This window comes from Ranitomeya variabilis, chromosome 2, assembly GCF_051348905.1.
Source record: "Ranitomeya variabilis isolate aRanVar5 chromosome 2, aRanVar5.hap1, whole genome shotgun sequence".
NCBI classification, from domain to species: Eukaryota; Metazoa; Chordata; class Amphibia; order Anura; family Dendrobatidae; genus Ranitomeya; species Ranitomeya variabilis.
In genome coordinates, this window is record NC_135233.1 from 1,014,348,918 (window position 1) to 1,014,374,368 (window position 25,451).

At 39.3% G+C, this 25,451-nt stretch overlaps 1 protein-coding gene across 1 annotated transcript; it reads left to right on the top strand.

Moving 5' to 3' along the window:
* Positions 1-613: 613 nt before the first annotated feature.
* LOC143808531 (alpha-1,4-N-acetylglucosaminyltransferase-like) lies at positions 614-25,141 on the top strand. Its single transcript, XM_077291293.1, has 3 exons — positions 614-702; positions 6,671-7,259; positions 24,233-25,141. Exons 2-3 carry the CDS (start codon positions 6,693-6,695, stop codon positions 24,803-24,805), a joined length of 1,140 nt encoding a protein of 379 aa, XP_077147408.1. The 5' UTR covers positions 614-702; positions 6,671-6,692; the 3' UTR covers positions 24,806-25,141.
* Positions 25,142-25,451: the final 310 nt, after the last annotated feature.

Here is a 25,451-nt window from a genome sequence, read left to right on the forward strand (position 1 = left end):
AGGGGTGATCTTATTTTAATGTATAAATATATGAGGGGACAGTACAAAGACCTTTCTGATGATCTTTTTAATCATAGACCTGAGACAGGGACAAGGGGGCATCCTCTACATCTGGAGGAAAGAAGGTTTAAGCATAATAACAGACGCGGATTCTTTACTGTAAGAGCAGTGAGACTATGGAACTCTCTGCCGTATGATGTTGTAATGAGTGACTCATTGCTTCAATTTAAGAGGGGACTGGATACCTTTCTGGAAAAGTATAATATTACAGGGTATATATATTAGATTCCTTGATAAGGCGTTGATCCAGGGAACTAGTCTGATTGCCGTATGTGGAGTCGGGAAGGAATTTTTTTCCCCATGGTGGAGTTACTCTTTGCCACATGGGGTTTTTTTGCCTTCCCCTGGATCAACATGTTAGGGCATGTTAGGTTAGGCTGTGGGTTGAACTGGATGGACTTACAGTCTTCCTTCGACCTTAGTAGCTATGTATCTACTAGTTCATAAGATGTAGAGAAAGAATGCAGTTAGCAGAGCAGTAGCACTCACAAAACCTGTTCCCACAAGCCCATCCCCTAAACACATTTCACAACTTTTTGTGGTAGTTTGGTGACTTATTTGTCAAAAGTGGAGGCAACAAGAAAAGGAAGAGAAAAAAGAAAAAATAAGAACGCAATAAAACTGTGAAGGAACAGACCACTGGTTAGTAGATAATAGTTATTATATTATTTAATTTGTAATTAATGAGCCCTACAATATTTTATGGCTTGATTATATTTTAGCTAATTTACTTTATTTGCAGATTAATTTGATAATGTACAATACCACATTCAGAATTTTTCTAATAGTGCCATTTATTGCTGCAGAATTAGGACTAATTACATACTGTTTTTAACATGTAGTATGAATAATATTATAACTGATGATTGCAGTGATATCACACTTGTAGTTGTGGTTCTATGAGCAGTAAAGAAAAATATCATACATAGTGCAGTACGCCTCTATATGAAATAATTTATTACAAATACATTAGAGTTTCACAAAAAACAATGTGACTTGAATACAGATTTTTTTTGTATTGACTGACAAGAAATGTGTAGTTGTGTAGCTAGGACATTGTAGAGTTTTTGCAGGAACTTCTGTTGGTTAGAAAACTTTTCTCTCTCTTTGTTCATATGGCTATGTTGAGCGTTTTTCAGTGATTTTTTTATATGCTAAGAAGTAGAACACATCTCTTGGCAGGAAAATCGCAGTGTACAATTAACCAATTTTTGTTGGATTTTTGTTGTGTTTTTATTAGGCTTTTTTTGCATTCATTTGAATGCATGACAAAACACTGAAATAATTGATGTTCTGCAAATTTGAAAAAATGCAAGAATAATTTAAATACGCAAGAAAAAATAGCAGCATGTACATGAGATTTTGTAAATTTTGCTGCTACACTAAAAGGCAGCGTTTTTTACACGTGAACAATGTGCTAAAAAAATGCTCAAAAATGCAGCTTCTCAACATACCCTACAGAGGTGCTCAGTGCAGTAACCGGCATATGATTCCCTATGAATGCAAAATACAGATTTGAAGCCACTGGAAAATGTATTGTGTTGTATTACCAGGCTATGGACTCTCATGTGTTTGGTTCCTCCACCATGATTTTCTTTTTCACATGCTCCACATTTTGTGCTTATATAATATACAGCCGCAGTGAAATATTGGTTCACTACATCTATTTCATGTTAGATTTCTGGAAGGTGTAAATTATTACAAGAGCAACTCTTTACTGGATGTGTCTAGTGCACACAAAGCAAAAGCATTTTTATATAGTTTCTCCTCTGTAATATCTATGTAACCGTGCTCATTAAAGTATCTTGTAGTTTCCTTCATAAGACATTAGTCTATCTATCCATCTGCAAACAGATGGGGAAAATAAGTATTTTGCCGATATTGTAAGTTTTTCACCCTACAAGGAATGAAGAGGTCTGTCATATCTATGAGAAAAAGAATCTAAAAATAAAAAACAGAAAATCTCATTGTATGATTTTTAAATAATTATATTGAACCTGTTTGCACTTGTTACCTGTATAAAAGACCCCTGTTCACACATTCAATCAATCACACTCCAACTGTCCACCATGGCCAAAGCCAAAGAGCTGTCTGATGACACCAGGAACAAAATTGTAGACCTGAACAAGGCTGGGATGGGCAACAGTACAATAGGCAAGCAGTGAGGCTGGGTCTTCAAGCATGACATTGACCCAAAACACACAGCCTGGCAACTAAGGTGTGGCACTTTAAGAAGTATTTCAAGGACTTAGAGTAGCCTAACCAGTCTCCAGACCTGAACCCAATAGAAGGTGGAAGGTGCTTAAACTCAATGTTAACTCAATGTTCTCAATATTTTCCCCACTGTTTGCAAACACTGAATATATGAAATGTTAAGTGCATTACTGCTATATAGAAAATACTTATAAAAGTGAAGGTACTTAGCTCATGAATTGGCCATTCATTAACTACGGCAAGGTGACCTTTCTTTGATATGCACGAGGAAAGAAATTCAAGGTAAAGATATTAAAACATGACTTTTAATAGCAACATTTAAAATATCTAAAATAAAAAAACATAAAAATAAAAGGGGGAGGGGTACAATGGTGTCGGGGACACAGGTTTATGTCTTTCAGGCTCACAAGTCCTTTTTTCCGCACTTGGCAAGCTGATCTCCCTTCCCCCTTCCCCCTCTCATACATGATTTCTTTGCTAGGACCCTAAACATAATATTTATCAAACATGTCTCTCTAAGAAATTTAAATTTAAATTTAAAGGGCAGGTAGGATCCAGCATTAATTAAAAACCATCTTAGTCTGATGGGAGGAAGAGCGCAGACAGAAAAGGAGGCAGTCACCACCTCCAACAGCATACTGCAAAAAACTGCCCAACATCTCAGAAAAATATAAAGCAAGTGTGAACAGATGTTAGATGTTATTATGGCTGCATAATGTACAAAAAAAAGGATATGGCAGCCTCTATAAGCACTAAGATGTATGCAAATATTGAATATACAGTGGGGCAACAAAGTATTTAGTCAGTCAGCAGTAGTGCAAGTTCCACCACTTAAAAAGATGAGAGGCGTCTGTAATTTACATCATAGGTAGACCTCAACTATGGGAGACAAACTGAGACAAAAAAATCCAGAAAATCACATTGTCTGTTTTTTTATCATTTTATTTGCATATTATGGTGGAAAATAAGTATTTGGTCAGAAACAAACAATCAAGATTTCTGTCTCTCACAGACCTGCAACTTCTTCTTTAAGAGTCTCCTCTTTCCTCCACCCATTACCTGTAGTAATGGCACCTGTTTAAACTTGTTATCAGTATAAAAAGACACCTGTGCACACCCTCAAACAGTCTGACTCCAAACTCCACTATGGTGAAGACCAAAGAGCTGTCAAAGGACACCAGAAACAAAATTGTAGCCCTGCACCAGGCTGGGAAGACTGAATCTGCAATAGCCAACCAGCTTGGAGTGAAGAAATCAACAGTGGGAGCAATAATTAGAAAATGGAAGACATTCAAGACCACTGATAATCTCCCTCGATCTGGGGCTCCATGCAAAATCCCACCCCGTGGGGTCAGAATGATCACAAGAACGGTGAGCAAAAATCCTAGAACCACGCGGGGGGACCTAGTGAATGAACTGCAGAGAGCTGGGACCAATGTAACAAGGCCTACCATAAGTAACACACTACGCCACCATGGACTCAGATCCTGTAGTGCCAGACGTGTCCCACTGCTTAAGCCAGTACATGTCCGGGCCCGTCTGAAGTTTGCTAGAGAGCATTTGGATGATCCAGAGGAGTTTTGGGAGAATGTCCTATGGTCTGATGAAATCAAACTGGAACTGTTTGGTAGAAACACAACTTGTCGTGTTTGGGGGAAAAAGAATACTGAGTTGCATCCATCAAACACCATACCTACTGTAAAGCATGGTGGTGGAAACATCATGCTTTGGGGCTGTTTCTCTGCAAAGGGGCCAGGATGACTGATCCGGGTACATGAAAGAATGAATGGGGCCATGTATCGTGAGATTTTGAGTGCAAACCTCCTTCCATCAGCAAGGGCATTGAAGATGAAACGTGGCTGGGTCTTTCAACATGACAATGATCCAAAGCACACCGCCAGGGCAACGAAGGAGTGGCTTCGTAAGAAGCATTTCAAGGTCCTGGAGTGGCCTAGCCAGTCTCCAGATCTCAACCCTATAGAAAACCTTGGGAGGGAGTTGAAAGTCCGTGTTGCCAAGCGAAAAGCCAAAAACATCACTGCTCTAGAGGAGATCTGTATGGAGGAATGGGCCAAAATACCAACAACAGTGTGTGGCAACCTTGTGAAGACTTACAGAAAACGTTTGACCTCTGTCATGGCCAACAAAGGATATATTACAAAGTATTGAGATGAAATTTTGTTTCTGACCAAATACTTATTTTCCACCATAATATGCAAATAAAATGATAAAAAAACAGACAATGTGATTTTCTGGATTTTTTTTTCTCAGTTTGTCTCCCATAGTTGAGGTCTACCTATGATGTAAATTACAGACGCCTCTCATCTTTTTAAGTGGTGGAACTTGCACTATTGCTGACTGACTAAATACTTTTTTGCCCCACTGTATGAAATTTGAATTGCATTACTGCTATATAGAATACACCTATAAAAATGAAGGTGCTTAGTAGTGATGAGCGAATATACTCGTTACTCGAGATTTCTCGAGCACGCTCGGGGGTCCTCCGAGTATTTTTTTAGTGCTCGGAGATTTCGTTTTTCTTGCCACAGCTGAATGATTTACATCTGTTAGCCAGCATAAGTACATGTAGGGGTTGCCTGGTTGCTAGGGAATCCCCACATGTACTTATGCTGGCTAACAAATGTAAATCATTCAGCTGTGGCAAGAAAAACTTAATCTCCAAGCACTAAAAAAATACTCGGAGGACCCCCGAGCATGCTCGAGAAATCTCGAGTAACGAGTATATTCGCTCATCACTAGTGTTTAGCTGTATGCTTTTGTTTGTATATTATGTACTCAGAGCAGCTAGCACACTTGCTTAATTCTGTTCGGAGGTGCTTGTCGGATTTTTTTTCTTTGTTGTATCTATCTATCTATGTATCTATCTATCTATCTCTGTGTCCGTCTGTCTTTCTATCCTTCTGTAAGAAATTTATTGTTTCTGGCGAGTGGAGCGAATTTTTGAAAATTTAAAGAGAGTTGCTGAATATTGGGAAGAAAATTGATTTGCAGCAAATTATTCTCCAGAAATTGAAGGTACTTCATATTGAAAGTACACCAAAGCATTCTATTGCCCTGAAAACACATATATAAAACTGTGACTCTCCAATCTTTCTCCCATTATCAATTAAATCTGTATTATTATCTGTTCCTCACACAGTGACACTAAATTTCTTCAATGCCATACTGTCACACACTATCAGTTCAGTTTCTTCAGTGTTTACGGCTTTTCCACTATCCAGATTTACTGATAAATGGCTGCTTCATTTCCTGCTTCTGCTTTTATACTGACAATAATTAGGGTTGAGCGACCTTAGCTTTTTTAGGATCGAGGTGGGTTTTGTGAAACCCGACCTTCTCGGATGTCGGATCGTATGGAATCGGCCGATTCTACTGTAAAGTCGGGGACCGATTCTACTGTAAAGTCGGGACCCGGAACACGAAACCCAATGTATGTCAATGAAATTATTTTTTTTATTCTCTCTCTCTCTCTCTCTCTCTCTCTCTCTCTCTCTCTCTCTCTCTCTCTCTCTCTCTCTCTCTCTCTCTCTCTCTCTCTCTCTCTCTCTCTCTCTCTCTCTCTCTCTCTCCCCTCCGTGCAAGGCATATGTTATTTTTTGACTCCGGAAATTACTACGTCCGAAAACGTAACATAGCACTATGATGCCGCAGGAGCCGGAACCTATGTCATCACGCTGCCCACAATTAATTGGCTCAAAAAAATGGCGGGGAAGGCGTCATTCGAAACGCGACTTTGGCGCCAAGTTCGCGTTCCACGTGGCCGACCCACACTGGGATCGGATCGGGTTTCATGAGACGCCGACTTTGCCAAAAGTCGGCGACTTATGAAAATGAACGACCCGTTTCGCTCAACCCTAACAATAATAGTTCCTCCTATTGGGCTGTGCTGTATTATGTCATGTCACTGCTTAAAGGCATTGTGAGAAATTTGTGCACAAGGTCATGGGATCCTCTCTGGCTGGTGCAATGTTCTGCAATGTGTAAAATGGTGACGGCTATTCTAGGGGATTCTTGTGACATGAATCACATAATGTTTGAAGTTACCATGTTTAGGGAATTTCTAAAAATTTAACTAAAATTGGATGTGCATTGAATCTATTCACTCATCTCTATCAATAACAGGTTCAATGCTTGGTAAGCAGGATGTCCATGGTGTAGTAGGCCATTGAAAATGATTCCTAAAATTATCAGCTTTTACAAGATTCCAAATAAAATAAAAATATTTATGTGCAATGCAATTTTTTTACTTTGTTAGGCAAAATGTAAATGTGTTTTTGACATCTTTACTTTTTTCCATAATTTCTTGTGTTGCAATATGTTTTCACTTGGACATTTTGTATCTAAATTTCTTTGTGGATTATATTTTGTTTTGCAGTCTGACAACCTATGCTTCAGAAATGCTACAATCATTGAGGTTTATAGTCTTGCTGCTCATACTGATAACCATCAGTTTCTTTTATGGAATCACCTACAAAGAGAATATCTTACCTTTCATTTTTTCTATATCAGGAGAAAGAATATTAAATGGATCATCTTTGTTAGTAGATAATATGGATAATCCTTTTCACGGTTGGTCAAACATCACAACTGTACCAAGTACCATAGAATCAAGTTTTCAGGAAAAGATGTTATTCGGAACCAGCAATCCACCTTCAACCACAACATTCAATGTTTCTCCCAGGTCTCCATCTGAAATACTAAAAGAAGGTGATGGCATCATATTTTTAGAAAGTACAGATCAAATGCAGCCTCCTTCATTAGTTTTATGTGCCATTGAGTCTGCAGCTCGTGTGTACAAGAACCGACCAGTGGCCTTCTTCATGAAAGGATTAAACAATACCAACATAGATAAAACTGTGAAGAGAAACTTTCCAGCACTCTCATCCCTGAGCAATGTTTATTTCTTCCCCTTGAGTATGGAAGACATTTTAACTGACACACCACTTCACTCCTGGTATCAGAAGGTAACATGCAGCAAAATCCATTTTTTTTCTTTTTCAGATTCTTAGTAGTGATTTAATTAATATGACTAAACGTAAAGACTTTCATTTCTACAGAGCAAGCACATAAATACCTCCTCTGAAGACCGCTCTTTATATGGTCCAATGGCCACAATAAATCTTGAGAATAATATTATGTAATAGTGTAAACATTACTAGCAAAACCGAAGAGTGGTTGCCCCAAACCAAAAAATATTTCATCCTACTGCACATATATCACATAATGAACCAAGAAACAAGTGTGCAATATGTCTCATTAAAATATAGACAGTATATCCTGTAAAAAAAAATCTAAAAAAAGACAAACTATACACAAAACAGATGGTGAGTGAGCAAAAAAAAAACAGAGGTTGGCACCCTAGGAGGGTATGATATTGGCGCACTCGCTCCTCGGTGGTTGTCCCTGATGACCCTAGATAGCCCTGGATATAGAAAGGGACATTCTAGTATGTGTAAACCTAGGTAATGAATGAAACAAAAAAAAAACTGTTTCCTGGACAACCAATCTAGTACTAATGTGTCAAAGAAAATACAGTAAACAGCCAGAAGAAGTAACTCAATGGGATCAATCAAAAAATGCATGGAGCAGCTGGTGACGGTAAGCCACTAATCAATGATGCTACACTCATTGACAGAAGTTATGTCGCTTATCCATGTTATGTACATAAAAGCTTATAACCTGATGTTAAATTCAACCATTGGTTGTATAAATTATTCTTTTGAAAGCCGAAACCCTCCTAAATGTGGTTTAGGTTAAGAAAATAAATTGGCATTAATGCAGAAATATTGATCAGTTTATGGACACAGAATAGTCAGATTTTGGCAAGACAAAAAGTTTTTTCGCCCACAGAAAGTAATGTGATATTCAAACAAATAATTAACTTAAAATACAAATATATGTTGCATAACATTGGTGAATTAAGTTGTAGTGCTATTAGAGTCATATTTAATATTTTGTGTGACTTCCATGAGCTTGAAGGACTGCATCCATGCGGTTCAACAATCATTCATACAATTTATTAATGAAGTCATCAGGAATAGCAAAGAATACAGTCTTACATGCCTCCCAGAGTTCATCTAGATTCTTTGGTTTTGTCTTCCAAGCTTCCTCTTTCATCCTACCCCAAACATGCTCAATGATGTTCACGTCTGGTGACTGGGCTGGCCGATCCTTGAGCACCTTGATCTTTTTTGCCTGGAGGAACTTTGTTGTAGAGATGGATGTATGAGATGGAGCACCATCCTGTTGCAGAATTTGACCCCTTTTATGATTTGGAATATAAGAGGTAGCTAATACTTCTTGATATTTTAGGCTATTGATATTGCCTTCCACCTTGCAAATGTTTCGCACAGCCCCATACTGAATGTAACCACAGACCATTATCTTTCCACCACCAAATTTAACTGTTTTCTGGGTGTATTTTGGATCCCTACTGGCTCCAGTGGGTCTCCTGCAGTATTTGTCTGGCCGTGGTGTAATTCTACTGAAGATTCATCAGAGAAATCCACCTTCTGCTACTTTTCCAGTGTCCATCTTTTTAGCAGGCTGTGGGACTTTGCAAATGCCACACGGTTTTTTATTTGCCTTTTTCTTTAGCGCTGGATTCTGTGCACTGATTTGACCATGGAGGCCATTTCGAGACAGAATCCTACAAACTGTTCTAGTTGACACAGGGACTTGAGGTGACCAGGACTGTTGGAGCTCTGCTGCAGTGGAAGAGGGGCTTGCTTTGGATTTTCTAACCAACAAACATTCCTCCTGAGCAGTTGTCTTGCGGGGTCTGCCGGACCTGGGCTTGTGAAACACATCTCCAGCCTCTTCAAATCTTCTTTTAATTATTTGTACTTGACACTGAGACACATTAAAGGTGCCAGCCACCTCTGCAGTGGATCTGGTCTTCAGCCTCTTGATAATCCAGGCTTTGGTCGCAGGGTGGATTTTTGGCATGTTGTCAGAGCTTAATTTGCAGTTCAAGTGAAGGTCTGGGGTGCTGGGTTTCTTTTTATACACACACACTAATTAACCGATCATTTACTGAGCACAGGTGAGGATGTAAACTAGGATTGGGTGCATTATATGACCAGGCGACAAAACTTTTGTCTTGCCAAAATCTGAAAATTTGTGTGTCCATTAACTGATCAATATTTCTGCATTGATGCCAATTAATTTTCTTAACATAAACCACATTTTGGAGGGTTTCAGCTTTCAACCAACCAATGGATGAATTTAACATCAGGTTATAAGCTTTTATTTACATAACAAGGATAAGCGACATAACTTCTGTCAGGGAGTGTAGTTGACTACAGTGTTCTATCAGCTGACATTACCCTGTACAGGACTCTTCACTGTTGCCTGCCTAACAGCAGAGGTTGGCACCTGACGCTCCTGCTCTTCGGCGGCTGCCCCTATTGTTCCCGTGAGGCCCTAACATAGACCCTAGGTTAAATTTACAGAAAGACTACATGATAAGTAGCCAAAGAAAATATCATAGGAAGGCTACCAACAGTGACAAACTGATATATCTTATATCAAAAAGTGAAGAATCACATAATAGTAGGGCCATTGGATAATAATGTTTAAGGTATGGTGTGGTTACAGGTAGCAAGAAGATAAAATCAACATAGTTAGCAAGAACCAAAACGCCCTCAAGTTATGTACAAACCCATAAATTGTTTTGTGGCAAGGAGTATCACCCTAGATGCATAGTTTTGTGGCCCTGCTCACAGATGGGCCATCTGTAGAGACTCCACAGTAATCTCACAGAAAACACACTACCAGATTCATTAAACAGACAGCGCAGCATTATGATAGAAACCTACAATGTGACAAGTATCAGTGAGAAACGTAGGGAGGTAATGAGGCGGATGGTACTTATCAGTTTGATGCCCAGATCTGATGCCACATTGCCTTTAAAGTGAATGGTGTAGTTCAAAAGAACAACTTATCCTGCAAAAACCAAGGCTATGTGGGCTGAAAAATAAAATGGTATGGCTCTTGGAAGAAGGGGAGGAAAAAATGAAAATTGTTAGCGGCGTGAAGGGGTTAAAAACTACAGTTTGTCATGCAAAAAATAAGCCCTTATACAGCTGCACTGATGGAATATTGTAAAACTTATGGCTCTCAGAATATATTAACTCAAAAATAAATGATTTATTTTACAAGAGTAATAAAACTATAGAAATATTGCTTCTAATCTACAAAATGTAGGTAACAATTTATTGGTGCATCACAGTCAATAGCAAAAAAGAATGAAATGCAGAGAAACAACAGTAAAATGGCCTTTTTATTATATCTTTCCCCATAAAAAAGTTTATAAAAGTTTATTGATATGTTATATACAATATAATTCTACTGACATGTATAAAAAACCTTGAGATGACTTGAGTGACTGAAAAAAATAAAAAAGTTATGGATCCTGGAACATGACAATAAACATTTTTAAAAATAGTAAAACATCTGCGAAAAAGGCCCAAGGACACGAGGTCTCATTCAGATTCCTGTGTTTTCATTCAGTGCGCTGTCTTCATGTAGCTAACTTGAAATCTGTGGATTCTATATAACAATGGCTCACGTGAAAAAACTCAGAAATTATTACAGCTAATTTTTATTAAGATTAAAAGGACTAACAACACACATAAAAAAAAACACACACCACAACAAAAACGAGTGCACTCTAGGTTGGTCCTATAGATATAATGCCTCACCTTTTGCCTGCCTACCAGCGGAGGTTGGCACCCTTTAAATTTACGCAATTGGTCCCCCCGATCCTCGGCAGCTGTCCTTTTCTGCCCTTAAAGGCCCTAAATATGTTATGATGTCATGCAAACACAACCACTAGATGATGGATGCCCATCGGTGAACTACCATTTAAACCAGGGCTGAAAAAGACGCACCTCATGAAGCTAAATATGATTGCCCTTACATTGCTGCCTGCGCAGGTGATAGCAAGAGGAGTCAACCTAGATACATCCTAATGATGTAAAGAGATAAAGATATAGATAAATTGAAACATAGGAAACCCCAAAGTTTTCACTTGACTGTCTCCTAGTGAATGATACAGGAAAGAAATATATCTTGGTACCGTGTTAGCCAGTAGATAGAAAAATATTTAGAATTGAGAGTCCTCAGTGGTTGATACCTTTTAATGGCTAACTGAAAGGATGGTAACAAATTGCAAGCTTTCGAGACTACATACGTCTCTTCACCAGGCAAAGACTAATTTGTTTTAGTCTTTGCCTGATGAAGAGACGTATGTAGTCTCGAAAGCTTGCAATTTGTTACCATCCTTTCAGTTAGCCATTAAAAGGTATCAACCACTGAGGACTCTCAATTCTAAATATTTTCCTAGTGAATGGACACCTGCCTAAACAGGGCAGGTTGGCACCCTACTTTACAGAGGATAAGGCACCCCCGCTCATCGGCGGCTGCCCCTTGGAAGACCTGTTGTGTACTAGTTCTAGCAGAAGATAGTCAATGTATAAACTCAATACTGCTAGAATAAACAATGGAAATGATCTGCATGCAAAAACATTAATAAAGATTGAGCAATTCCCATATAGAGGTGTAAGCAGAGGACCCCCTTATACTTATGATATAAACAAAAGGCAGATATGCACAGAGGCACAAGGTCCAATTTGTTATAGAACAAATAAATAACTTAAATAACTAAAATAAAAGACACAGACAAATTCATTGGATAAAATAGGCCGCAATATTTATTAAGGGTTACCAATACCAAATACTTTAATAACCAATTAAAATCAAATGACTAAATCCATTTAGAATTCACAAATAAATAAATAATAATCAAATAATTTATATGACCTTTAAAGAGAACCAAGTCCACCCAGCATTAGCTGGGCAACTAAACCTTCTAACAAATATTGTGACGGAGGGAGGGAGGGGCACTTTTCTTTCTTGCTGCACACGGACTGACTGGATAGTGCAGACGAAGGGCCTTATAAACCTTTGATCTTCCCGCACTTTTCAGTCCTGAGCCAATCAAATCAATGCTTCTTCCCACTCAAACCAACGGCCCTTCTTCCCGCATTTTTTCCTGGCAGTTGCTGGTGACCTGTAGATGTCTACAAAGATAGGTAAGTACCATTCAAATCACAGCAATAATAGAGAAGAGGGGGGGTGGGAGAGACCAATATGGAGGAACAAAAAGGGGGGGGAAGGAGTACAAGTAATAAACAGCAATAAATGGGCCTGTGCCCTAGCTAAGCGCTTCGGGGGCCTATTCACGGAGGCACAAGGCCCAATTCATTACACTGGGGAACATAATTTTTTAAGAGTTAGGTCAGACAACTGTTCTTAATTAATTTTTGGATGCTGAATCCAGAAATGATCTCAGTTTTTCTCTATCACATCAAGTTTTTGAACTATAGGATTTTTGTCTTCTCAAAAATATGTAAACTACTGTACCTAAAAAGTGTTTTTGTTTTTTTTTTTAAATAGTACAAATATGAACAAAAAAATGAAATATATAAGAAATAGGCATGACAAATATGTTTTTTAACACTATCATGTTTTTTTTACAAAGGATATATATATATATATATATATATATATATATATATATATATATATATATATATTTGCAAGTATTTAAGGTAAAAATGTACATTTATAGCTTTTTCTGGAGTATATAGCAGAAGGAGTCAGGGTTGTTTAGGCATTTACGACGAGAGGAAGAAGGAGGAGACATGATCTGAAACAAAGGAAATATGTACATATGTAAATAAAACACTGAGATGGAAAGTTACAAGCTTTGAAAACTAACAAAGAAAAAAATCATAAAAGATATATAAATTACAACTAAGCGCCCAATGTAAAGAGAAAAGCTATCACAAATCCTATTTATTCCTACTATGATAACATTTTTTGTGTAAAGATATTGATAATTATGACGTATTGGGAGCTGCACACACCTCTCACCACACTGTCTCAGTTGTGACTACTCTTACAAGTTGCCACGTAGCTCTATATGAGTCGAATTGTAATCAGATAACAAGTCTTTTTACAGATATCAGTGCAATTGTGCTTCTCTGGCAGGTAAGTTGTGGAGGAAAAACTTGAAGTGCTAGAAAAAAACTGACTACATTTTTGGAATCAGCATGCCAATTTTAGTATAAATCAGCTCAAAAACCTAACTCAACAGAAATTTTTTTTCAAATTGTTCCCCAGTGTTATAGAACAAATATATAACTTAAATAACTAAAATAAAAGACAAAGACAAATTCATTGGATAAAATAGGCCATAATGGTTATTGTGTCACCAATACCAAATACTTTAATAACCAATTAAAATCAAATGATTAAATCCATTAAGAATTCATAAATAAATAAATAATAATCAAATAATTTATATGACCTTTAAAAAGAACCAAGTCCACCCAGCATTAGCTGGGTGACTATACCCAAACGCCAAGACTCATTAGAGGCATGGCCCTCCAAACAAGCATCGCAGCCAAATATCCACGGCATTCTGCAAAACGACATTACAAATATCTATGCCTACATCAGATAAATGAACTTTATCTGCCCTTTATAGGCCTGAAGCAAAGCCTTCCAGATCTGTATGCCTGTAGGAAAAACCTCCTACAAGAGGAAGAAATTTTTCCATTGACCCTTCTCCTTATCTTGTCCATAAAAACAAGACCAGGTGTAGACCAAACCAATCTGGGAGCAATTTCTGAAAAAACAAAAACAGAATTAGGAAAATAATTCTTAAGGAGAGAAAAATCATTCTTCATCTTCCAAACCAAGTCTAAAGTTTTCATTTTACCAATGTCATTGCCACCTGCATGAATAATAACTAAATCTGGGTTTGGCCATTCTATACTTAAATTAATTAATTCCTGAATGATAGAAGACCACTTTAGGCCTCTCACGCCTGACCAGAATACACTGCAAACCTCGCTGTTAAAAGATAGGTTTCAGAATAAATCCTTCTTCAAGCCCTCTTCTGAGCCCAAAAGATGAAAGAGTGGCCCACAATCTATATGACTAAATGACCTATGGAAAATAATATATTAGTTAATTATATCAATAAACTAGGTCTGACATATATTTTGAACCTTTCAGATTCCCAACGGCCCAGTTTTTTGATGATGGATTCATTCAGACCCATCCTTGCTGCTTCAGTCGCTGCCCCGATCCTAAGCGAGTGAAAATAGATATTGACATTGCCTAAATCTAACAAGCGCAGACATTTTTTCTGAACCGAATTAAACTGAAACTTTGTTAGGGGAGAGAGATCCTTATGTATTAAAAATGACCCCTGTCCTACTGGTCTCAATGAAAGCCAGCTTCTGACATTAGTTACTGGACACAGTAGCGATCCCTGAAAAGCATTCAACTTTATCCAACAGCCTTTTCCTAATTGATCAGTTTTGGATCTTTTCAGTAAAATCTCTAATGATTCCTGTTTTAACAGAACATCCTGGTAAAATAAACCAGAAGGCATGGATTTCTTGTCAGACACCAACTCGCCTATCCGAAAAGCAGCAAAGAAAGCAAGAACAAAGGCCGTCCTAAATAAACAAAGTTCAAAACTATCAAAACAAACCTTAGATAAAACTGACCATAAGTTACTTAACAAGCTCATAGAAATCAGCCGGAAATGACTTGCGATACCCTTTAAGCATCTGCTTAACTGGAAAAAAATTATTAATAGCTTAGTATCCAAAAAGTTTAAGAAAAAATTATATACCTGCCAAAATCCTGTTCACAGAAGAATAAGCTAACTGCCTCTGTATTAAATCCGAAACAAAAAATAAAACCACACTTGCATCACTATAAAAGTAATCTACATTAATCGAGTTGCAGAATAATTTCCAATCCCGCCATGCGGCTGCATAGCCAGCCCATGTTTTGGGGACTACAGACTTTTTTATGTTTTCCGAAATCAGCTCAAAACCAAGTCCCATAAACGATTCGGACAAGGGATCCCATCTTGCTCCGCCTCCGGCGCTAACTCCCGAAATCTTCGCCACTGACAATGAGAAAGTGAGTGCTAAACTATTCTTTTTACCTTTTATGTACCTTGCTTTTAACCAAATGTTTATATTTAAGAAGAAAAGAGTCAGGTGCCTCAATAAATTGACTGCCATAATAGACTTTGAAGACAGCGTATTAACTGCAAAAACTACCCCTTTGTTATCACTATGAATTAAAATTCTCCTATCTCTAAAAAATTCACCCCAAATGAACATAGCTACTAATACTGGAAATAGCTCAAGAACCACAATATTGTTAACAACCTTATTTACAATCCATGACTCAGGCCACACTTCTGTTGACCATTTTCCATTGAAAAAGGCGCCATAACCACAACTACCCACTGCATCAGTAAATAAATTCAACGATTCTGCCTCAATAAAGTCCTGTTGCCAACAGCTACGATCATTAAACTTTGCTAAAAATTGAGACCACACTATCAAATCATGTTTTAGCTGTTTGTTCAGCCTAATATGGGCAAAAGGAGACTTTAAACCTCTAGTTGAAAAGTAAAGTCTTCGGGAGAAAACTCTGCCCATGGGCATAACTTTCAGTGCAAGATTCAGAAGACCTAACAAAGATTGCATCTCCTTTAGCGTTGTCTTCTTTCTGGATAACATACGATTTATCAAAAACCTTATTTTACACAGTTTTAAGTCCGGTAATCTAAATCCCATTCTTTCCGTGTCTATAATGATGCCTAAAAATTCCAAACAAGAACAAGAGAATACTATTTTTTCTTCAGCTAAAGGAATACCGAAGGAACTACATATACCGATAAATGTTTGCAACAGGCAATGACATAAGTCAGAGTCAACATTACCCACAAATAAAAAGTAATCAAGATAATGAAGAGTACCTCCCTCTGGAATATTCTGCTGTAAAACCCACTGTAAAAAACTAGAAAATGCTTCGAAAGAAAAACATGATAAAGACAAACCCATTGGAAGACACCTGTCAAAATAGAATTTCCCATCAAATTGAAATCCCAAAGAACTAAAACCTTCCGGGTGAGCAGGAAGGAGCCTAAAAGGAGATTTTACATCAGCTTTTGCTAGCAATGCACCGTTGCCAAAAGTCCGTAACAATTGCAAAGCTTCGTCAAAGGAAGAATAAATAACTGAAGCATTAGTTTTATCCACCTCATCATTCAAAGACAACGCCAAAGGAAATGACAAATGATGAATCAATCTAAACGACCCAGGTTCCTTCTTTGGAACAATACCTAATGGTGATAATCTGAAATTGTGAAACGGTGGAGACATGAAAGGACCGGCAAACCTGCCCAGTTCTAATTCTTTGAAAAAATTTTCCTCAACAACATTCTTATATGTATCAACAGATTTCAGATTATCTACCCAAGCACAACCTTTTCCTTTAAATGATGGAACAACAAAACCGTCCCTAAAGCCTTCAGTGATTAGAGCTACTTTCTCCCTGTTTAGGAATTGCTCTAACCACGGTAGCATTTTTTGAAGAATCACTGGTGTCCAAGCCTTTTGCCACTTGATCACGAAATCCCGGCTGATATAGGTTGGATTGATTTATGTTTTTATAACACCTAGCCATGGGATGAGTGCCCCTACAAAGCGAGCACTCATGCCTGTACCTGCAATTGTTTAACCACTTGCAGGAAGATTCATTATATGCAAAACATAAACCTTTTTTTATATTACCTTGTGTTAAACTAGGTTGCATTGGATGCATTGTTCTTTGCGGCAGCATGACGTTCAACCACAAGCCTACATCTTTTGTACCCCACTTTAGTGTCGGGTACACAGCCAATTTCTGACGAAACATTCCATCATAGTTGAACCATGCCATGCTGCCAAAATGGCGATAAGCCTCCAGAACAATGTTGACATGTTCAGAAAAGGCCACGGCATTGATCCGGGCATTTTTCACCTAAAACAGAAACATATATAGAAAAGGCTTGGAGCCAGTTGTTAAATGACGTTGGTAAAGAACGTTTCCTATGTTCTAAATCATTCTTTTCATCTTTTTTATCATGCACAATGTGCTCCTTTGCTGAAGGAAGCAGTGATAATAAATCAATATATTAATTTCTCCAAATGCGCTCTTTTATGTTAGCGCTAAGATGAAATCCCAAAGGAGACAATTCACAGGGAAGTGCCTCCATAACACAGGTTTCCACTACACCAGAACCCTTGTCTAAAACTAAAGGGTTAACTATTGTACTGTTATTTACCCTAACAGCATTAGGAGCAACATTAGCTGTACTGGATGGATTAAGCCATACATCAGCAGCAGAGTTATTCCCAGTACATTTAGCTAACATTTCATTCAGTAACCTAGCAAATCCAGCTAAATTAATAGCATTGTTAGTAGGGGTGAGACAGGGGGAAGACTGGGTGACATAGATGTTCTCACCATCTGCTGGCTTCTGTACAGATGGACCAGGAGCCTCATCTTCAGTGCTTCCAGCCTCAGAAGGAGGCGAGCACTGGTGCTGCCTAGCCACATGGCTGGTCTGCACCTCTCGGCTTCCAGAGCCAACATCAGATGCTGCTCTAATCAGTGAAGGGGTAAACCTTGTAGCCTGTGGATCCTCTGAGAAGCAGTGGTTCCTCTGTGAATGGTTACCTCAGGCCACAGCTTCACAATCCAGTGCACATCCAGCAGGCAGGACACCTGAACAGCAATGTCTCCCCAGGAGAGAGTTAATTCTCACATCAGCGGTCAGCTCCAGCCCTCCCGCAGCTTCAAGGATTCCAGTGTGGTGAATTCTCCTCAGAGACTCTGTTGCCGGCTCCAGTCTTCTTTCAGGTCTCTCATGTGACCTGCTGTGATCTGACACCCCCCCAACCTTCTTTCTTCTTCCTGTGTCATTCCTTCTGCTGGAGCCATGCTGTGGAGGTGAATAGACTTTGTGGCACTGCCTCTTCCTCTTGGGAGGCTGGCCTTCCTCTTCTCCTCTGACACGCGCTGGAACTTCAGGGTCTTCATGAAGAACTTCCTGCAACTCCTCTTCCGCCGGTGCTTCTTCCAGAATGGTCCTTTAAAGCAGCGGCATGGCTTCATCCTCAGCTGTCTGCTCTGGGATCTCCAGGTATCTTCTGAGCCAGTCTTCTCCTCCGGCAGCTCTGGCTCTCTGCATCAGCTGTTTGAAGAGGTCCTCCATCGGCACTTTTCTTTCTTGATGCACACGGACTGACTGGATTGCGCAGAAGAAGGGCCTTATAAACCTTTGATTTTCACGCACTTTTCAGTCCTGAGCCAATCAAATCAATGCTTCTTCCCACTCAAACCAACGGCCCCTTCTTCCCGCATTTTTTCCTGGCAGTTGCTGGTGACCTGTAGATGACTGCAAAGACAGGTAAGTACAATTCAAGTCACAGCAATAATAGAGAAGACGGGGGAGTGGGAGAGACCAATATGGAGGAACAAAAAGGGGGGGGAAAGGAGTGCAAGAAATAAACAGCAATGAATGGGCCTGTGCCCCCGTGCGTCCCCCTAGCTAAGCGCTTCGGGGCCCTTTTCATTCATAAGCAGTGATGATTTGTTAGTACAATCCAACTCAATGAGGAAAAAATGCAATGGAGAACAGATATATCTGCAAAAATTCCAGTGTATGGAGGCAAATTAGGAAACCAGAAGGATCATCAGGAGGTGAGATAGGTTGAAACTGCTTGTTGTAGTGTTTTTTCCATGTTTGCTGTTAGTCTTCTTAATCTAACTTAATAAAAGTTTGTTTTAATAATTTCTGAGTTTTTCATGTGAGCTTCTGTCCTCATGTGCAAAGATAAATATATAAATCAAGCGGCTCATAGGTCACATGTAGTGATGAGCGCGTATATTCGTTGCTCGGGTTTTCCCAAGTATGCTTGGGTGTCCTCCGAGTATTTTGGGTATTTTGTACTCGGAGATTTAGTTTTTGTCAATGCAGCTGCATGATTTATGACTGCTAGACAGCCTGTGGGGATTCCCTGTTTGTTAAGCAAACCCCACATGTATTCAAGCTTTCTAGCAGTTGCAAATCATGCATCTGCATCGACAAAAACTAAATCTCAGAGCACGCCAAAATACTCGGAGACCACCCGAGCATGCTCGGGAAATCTCAAGTAACCTCGCTCATGCATAGTCACATGTCCTCGGATTGTTGTCACTCACTTTTTCATTTTTTCACCAAACTAATCAGGCTGATGTTAAAACTTTTAATTGCTTTGACTTTTCTCTGTGGAATTTAACACATTGGCATCTTTAGTAAGTTGCTTTTGTAGCATGCTTGCCACTTTTTTCCCCACAAACTACAGTGCCAGAGAGGTATTCCTCTCAGTAATGTATGCAAAAAAAATTGCATTGCTCCTAATAGTAAGGATACGATCACATGTTGCATTTATTTTGCTGTTTTCATGCAATTTGTAAGCTGCACTTACAGTACCAGAAAAGTCTAAGCTGCTGTGTTTTTGATAATAGCAGCATGTCACTTCTTTCAGCAATTTTTAGCAAAACGCAGCAAAAGATACAGGTATCAGTTTTTGCTGGGTTTTCATGCAAAAACCTAAAGAAGCTAAATCATGTTTTTTTTGGGCCACTAACCTTTTCAACATGCACAAGAGACAACAAAAACGCAGCACTAATAACGCAGCAAAATCAAAGCGTGTGAACATATAGTAAAAAAGGAACAGCACAGTAATTTACATAGGGTTCCAGGCCTCCAAGTAAACAGTCCAATACTTGCCAAACTAAACAGAAGAAAAAAAAATGAAGGCAGCACTCCAATTTTTTCAGGTGCAAAAAAGTGAAAAAACTTATTCTGCCCCACTCATCCTGGGCGTGTGAACATAGCCTTATAGTGCCCCTTTGTATCGCCACAATAACAGTACCCTATCTGTCCACAGTTCCCCCTCTGTACTTTTACATAGTATGGGTATTACCTTTGTGCTTCCAGACAGAGATAGTTCCCCGTCTGTGCTACACTAGAGCAACAGGAAATCTATATGCTTGAAAAAACTGTAAAAATCCTGTTTTTATGATGTTACTTAATTATAAGACCCCTAGCTCCCTCCAAGCATCATTAGTGCCCCTCTGTACTTAGAGAAGCACTCCTCTGCCAGTCAAAATTTTTATTCTCTTAATATATTGCAGTCCTCATATGATAAAGCACTGTGCACGTAGACATCACTTGATGTCTATGACATCACATGATTAAAAACTAACTAGCGAAATTCATCTAAGCTTTATGTAGAAACAGGAGGTCAATTTTCCCTGTATGACTCATCAGTCACTGCAAATGTCAATGGCAGGGGAAGGAGGGAGCAGCTGGGTGAGGAGTTGAAGAGAGGAATGTTTTCTGCAGTGACAAGAAACATCCTGTTTCTACATAGCGCAAAGAAAGAGAAGAATTAGCTGGGTAGAAAGGCAAAGTGAGCAATTGTGAGCACATAGTGCTATATAATATACTTGCAATATATTAAGAGGATAAAAGCTTTGATGGGAGGGCTTCTTTACAGATTCTTTAGGAAACTGTACATGATATTTGATCTGTGGAGTGCATCGTACAGAGAAGAAGGCGCTGAACAGAATTATATGTATGATTGGTGAAAAGATTCAGTATAACTTGTATGTTAGGGTACCGTCACACATTGAAATTTTCATCGCTGCGACGGCACGATTCGTGACGTCGCAGCGTCGTATAATCATCGCTCCAGCGTCGTAGACTGCGGTCACACGTTGCAATCACGGCGCTGGAGCGATGCCGAAGTCCCCGGGTAACCAGGGTAAACATCGGGTAACTAAGCGCAGGGCCGCGCTTAGTAACCCGATGTTTACCCTGGTTACAAGCGTAAACGTAAAAAAACAAACCGTACATACTCACCCGTCGGTGTCCTTCAGGTCCCTTGCCGTCTGCTTCCTGCTCTGAGTGCAGCCGTACAGTGCAGCAGCACCGCTGCGCTCTGCTCTCACTTTCCGGCCGGCACTCAGAGCAGGAAGCAGACGGCAAGGGACCTGAAGGACACCGACGGGTGAGTATGTACGGTTTGTTTTTTTACGTTTACGCTTGTAACCAAGGTAAACATCGGGTTACTAAGCGCGGCCCTGCGCTTAGTTACCCGATGTTTACCCTGGTTACAAGCGAAGACATCGCTGGATCGCTGTCACACACAACGATCCAGCGATGTCAGCGGGTGATCAAGCGACGAAAGAAAGTTCCAAACGATCTGCTACGACGTACGATTCTCAGCAGGGTGTCTGATCGCAGTAGCGTGTCAGACACAGCGATATCGTAACGATATCGCTAGAACGTCACGAATCGTAACGTCGTAGCGATGGAAATTTCAATGTGTGACGGTACCCTTAAGGTACCTTCACACGAAACGACATTATAACGATATCGCTAGCAATCCGTGACGTTGCAGCGTCCTCGCTAGCGATATCGTTTCGTTTGACACGCAGCAGCGATCAGGATCCTGCTGTGATGTCGCTGGTCGCTGAATAAAGTCCAGAACTTTATTTGGTCGTCCGATCGCTGTGTATCGTTGTGTTTGAAAGCAAAAGCAACGATACCAGCGATATTTTACACTGGTAACCAGGGTAAACATCGGGTTACTAAGCGCAGGGCCGCGCTTAGTTACCCGATGTTTACCCTGGTTACTAGCGTAAAATGTAAAAAAAACAAACAGCACATACTCACATTGCGTCCCCTGCAGTCTGCTTCCTCCTCTGACTCAGCGCCGCAAAGTGAAAGTGAAAGCAGCACAGCGGTGACGTCACCGCTCTGCTCTCACTGTACGGCGCTCAGTCAGTCAGGAAGTGGACGCAGGGGGACGTGAATGTAAGTATGTGCTGTTTGTTTTTTTTAGATTTTACGCTGGTAACCAGGGTAAACATCGGGTTACTAAGCGCGGCCCTGCGCTTAGTTACCCGATGTTTACCCTGGTTACCAGGGGACCTCGGCATAGTTGATCGCTGGAGAGCGGTCTGTGTGACAGCTCTCCAGCGACCAAACAGCGACGCTGCAGCGATCGACATCGTTGTCGCTATCGCTGCAGCGTCGCTTCGTGTGAAGGTACCTTTAGTCATATAAATCCCTGGTGTTTGTATGTAAATCCATTGGGTGGTCCTACTCTGTATTTGATGGTTATCTGCATGCACAGTGATTAAAGGAATACTGTAAGTCACTGAATAGAACCACCCACTGGATTCAAATCCATAAAATCACCATGGATGTCAATTACCTAAATTCAAGTTTTAATGAATATTTTACCACAGAAAGGTATATCAATCTGCCTGGTCAATTTCTCCTGCTCTAAAACATCCTGCCTGCAAATAAGACATGACAGGCTCCCTTTAAACAAAGTAAAAATGCACCCTTATGGTCCCTACACCATAGCAATGTACTTATTTATGTCTCCACACAGTAACGGCACCGTTTCTGACCTCTTACACAAGTAATATTGCCCCTTTTGTGCTTTCATACACTCATTATGCCTCTACGCAATAATTAAGGCTCCCTTTGTGTCTCCATGGAAGAATAATGCCATCTTCTGTACCTTTATGAAATTAATAATCATTTTGTCCCCAGGCCCATCTTTGTGCCTCTGCATAATACTTTACCACTTTATGCCCTCATACAATAATAATTGTCCCTTTGATAGTGATTGATCCCTATTGAATCTGATCCTGTGCTAGCTAATTCTCCTATAATCCAGCTCCCAAAAATGGTGTCTGGGTCTTCTTTCTTCTCCCTGCAGTCTATTGCCTGGTGCAAATAGCGCAGTGTAGTGATGGCATAACACTGTCTGATGTTGTATTAATAGTCCCAACTTCCAGCAGCTAGTGGCTCACCAGAGTAAGTGTTTGGGAAAAGCTCTCTGTAATAAGTTTCCACTAGAGATGAGCGGATCGATTTGTGTTCCATTGGCCATGTAGTCTCAAGAAGCTGGATGGGAGACTCACAAATCTTTAATCTTTCAGTAACAAAGAGGTGTCTTTCGATTCACGGGTATAGTGCAATGTCATTATTGCTGCATATTGCATGGACAATGTTGCACCAGCTCAACTAATAAAAAGTTGTGCATGGGATCCACAAAGGTACAAGATTTTTAAGCCTTCCATCCATCAGCCAGTGACTGCTAGCAGGGTAGATGGACCAAAATCTTAAAAATCAATCCACCCATATTTAATTTCAATGTTATCATCTCCCTGAGGATGCAGATACAGTTTAAAGTGGAGCTCATCTAGGGATCCGTACTAATCCCCTTAACCTCTGGGCCCAGTTGCAGACACACACACTCGGACCGCCATTGTTATGATAATGCAGACAGGAATTTACTTACCTGACAACATGAAAACACAAAAAAGCACAGTAAAACCAAAAACACTCTGTTGCAAAAAAATCATCACAGTAGACAGCAAGTGCTGGTAAAAAGATGGAAAAAACAGGGTATTTGGTTGATACGTTTTTTGCAAAAAATGTATATTAAGCCGCTCTACCAAATGCCAAGGTATACCCATATCAGAGCAGTCCTAGCTAATGTATGTAATCCCTATCTGATGTATTTAAAACCTGGTCATATGTACAATACCTGTATGAGCAAGATTCAGAAAAGCCTCTACGGGCTTGTTCACCGTGCGCGCAGCTCATGTGTTCTGGTTTTCACTTACCTGACAATATGGCTGATTTAGCTTGTAGGAGAAGGCATTGTATATAATAAGCAGAGAAGGAAATTACGCCTCCATCTATATTTATGATTCACCATAATGACTTAGTTAATTGCCAAATATTTAATAATAAACCAATTTTACCAGCCATCCTTAAATTCTGGACAGTCTTTAAAATTAAAGAAACTTTTTTTTTTATAATTTGCACCAGTTTCTTCACTTATGGAGAAGTATAAGTGCATTTCTGCAAATAATTATTAAAATAATGTTATGGCATGCAGTTAAATGTTTTCCATTTTATTCTCAGATTGATCCACAAAAGCAATCATACTGGACCCACGTCAGTGCTGATGCCTGCAGGTTAGCTCTTATCTGGAAGCATGGTGGCATTTATTTGGATACCGACGTTATCTCAATACGAACCATTCCCATTAAAGACTTTTTGGCTGCACAGTCTTCTCAGTTTTCTAGTAATGGTATTTTTGGGTTTTCTTCTCATCATGTTTTCACCCAGACATGTATGGTGGACTTTGTTAAGAATTATGATAGCACAATATGGGGAAATCAAGGGCCACATCTCTTTACTGAAGTTTTAAAGAAGGTCTGTGAAATACCAAAATTTATTGATACTGAAGATGTCATGTGTGGAAACATAACTTTCTTCAATCCCAAGCGCTTTTACCCTATTCCTTACCCAGCATGGAGAAAGTATTTTCAAATATGGGACAGATTGTCAACTTTCAATGATTCCTTTGCTTTGCATCTCTGGAACTTCATGAATAAAGAAAAATTAAGTGTGGCACCTGGTAGCAACACATTAGCAGAATATCTCTACAAAGAATACTGTCCTTCTACATATGGGACATTACTTAGGAATTAGAACAATTACCGTGGAACAATCCCCACTAGGACTACCTTCTTTTAACTGTTTACAACCTTTATAAAAATGTGAACCTATTTTTATTCATCAGTCCCGGCATCAGTATGAAATTGTCAAATCCTATAAAAAATTATCTAATTATTCCTAGTTATATTTTATTGTGAAGCTATTTTTTGTATTAACAGAAAAATCTTCAACACATCTAGAGTGAACATCTGTTGCATATGGTGAGAACATCTCCCAATATTTACAGTTGTACTCAAAAGTTTACATTCCCAGGCAGAATTTTTGCTTTGTTGGCCTTATTTCAGAGAATATGAATGATAACACCAAAACTTTTCTCCACTCATGGCTAGTGGTTGGGTGAAGCCATTCAATGTCAAACTAATTTGGTTTCTCTTTTTAAATCATAATGACAACCCAAAACATCCAAATGACCCTGATCAAAAGTTTACATACCCCATTTCTTAATACCATGTAATGCCCCCTCTAACATCAATGATGGCTTGAAGTCTTTTGTGGTAGTTGTGAATGAGGTTCTTTATTTTCTCAAATGGTAAAGTTCAATTTTGGTCTCATCACTCCAAATTACCTTGTTCTAGAAGGTTTGAGACTTGACTCTGTGCTGCTTTGTGAATTGTAGTTG